The following is an 827-nucleotide window of genomic DNA, read 5'->3' as shown; positions in this document are numbered from 1 at the left end:
ATGTGACAACAAGACACCCACACAGCCAAGCACAACCTGATGAATACCTTCGAGAAAAGCTGTAGTGATATAACAGTGATCTGACAATCAGTTTCAATGGTGTTTCTGCTCAGTCGGAAGTGCTTTTCAAATTGTACCTGCGTCCATCAAATCGTAACAAGAAAAATATATTCTCTTACCAAGTCCTATGCAAATTCTTCTTCCTGAGTGTTACGGATACCCGCTTCCCTCTAGACACTTTATGCTTGCACCCCTCTGGTACTATCTCAGCATTGAGAGTCGGGATGGATAGAATAACTCGCCAGCCATCAGCTGCGTCCGCCCATCTGAGGAACGCCGGTGCTGCACTTGGCAACTGCATAAGTAGAATCTTACAGGTCGAATCCAGTAGCTGTGAATTTACTATGAACTTCAACCGAATCATCTTCCAGCGCTGCCAGCAACTGCGGGTCCTCTGAGACGACACTACACTGACAGTCCTCATCATGCGACCCCACCTGTGTAGACCTTGACCTTCTCCTCAACGTCAAACCAGCTGTACTGCTTCACCGTCCTCTATACAAGGGCTCTTCCAGTTAGTCGTGTACTATGCAGTATTACCTTTTTCACCACATTCCTCGGCTCAGGCGACAGCGATCGTGCAATCAACTCGGGCTGGCCACCGGTGATCAGACCCGGACCGGTCACCTGCAACACCCAAGCATAACAACAGAGAGCACAACCGAGCTCAGCGTGGGAAAATATGCACCTGGTCAACCACATATGTTGGTGATAATATGGAAATGCTGAGGAACGTTTCCGAGTTTATCGTAGACTCCTGTACATTT

At 48.1% G+C, this 827-nt stretch overlaps 1 protein-coding gene across 1 annotated transcript; it reads right to left on the bottom strand.

Moving 5' to 3' along the window:
• Positions 1-109: 109 nt before the first annotated feature.
• Pmar_PMAR017982 (hypothetical protein) lies at positions 110-555 on the bottom strand (the record flags this gene model as incomplete). Its single annotated transcript, XM_002787202.1, has 4 exons — positions 110-137; positions 180-326; positions 376-454; positions 498-555. Coding segments are annotated over 4 exons (312 nt in total), but the record flags the coding sequence as incomplete, so codon positions are not given.
• Between the last annotated feature and the right edge of the window lie 272 nt (positions 556-827).

Source organism: Perkinsus marinus (genome assembly GCF_000006405.1).
Source record: "Perkinsus marinus ATCC 50983 genomic scaffold scf_1104296930042, whole genome shotgun sequence".
Classification (NCBI taxonomy): Eukaryota; Perkinsozoa; order Perkinsida; family Perkinsidae; genus Perkinsus; species Perkinsus marinus.
Note: the sequence above shows the minus strand (reverse complement) of the source record. Positions and strands in the feature narration are given on the sequence as shown.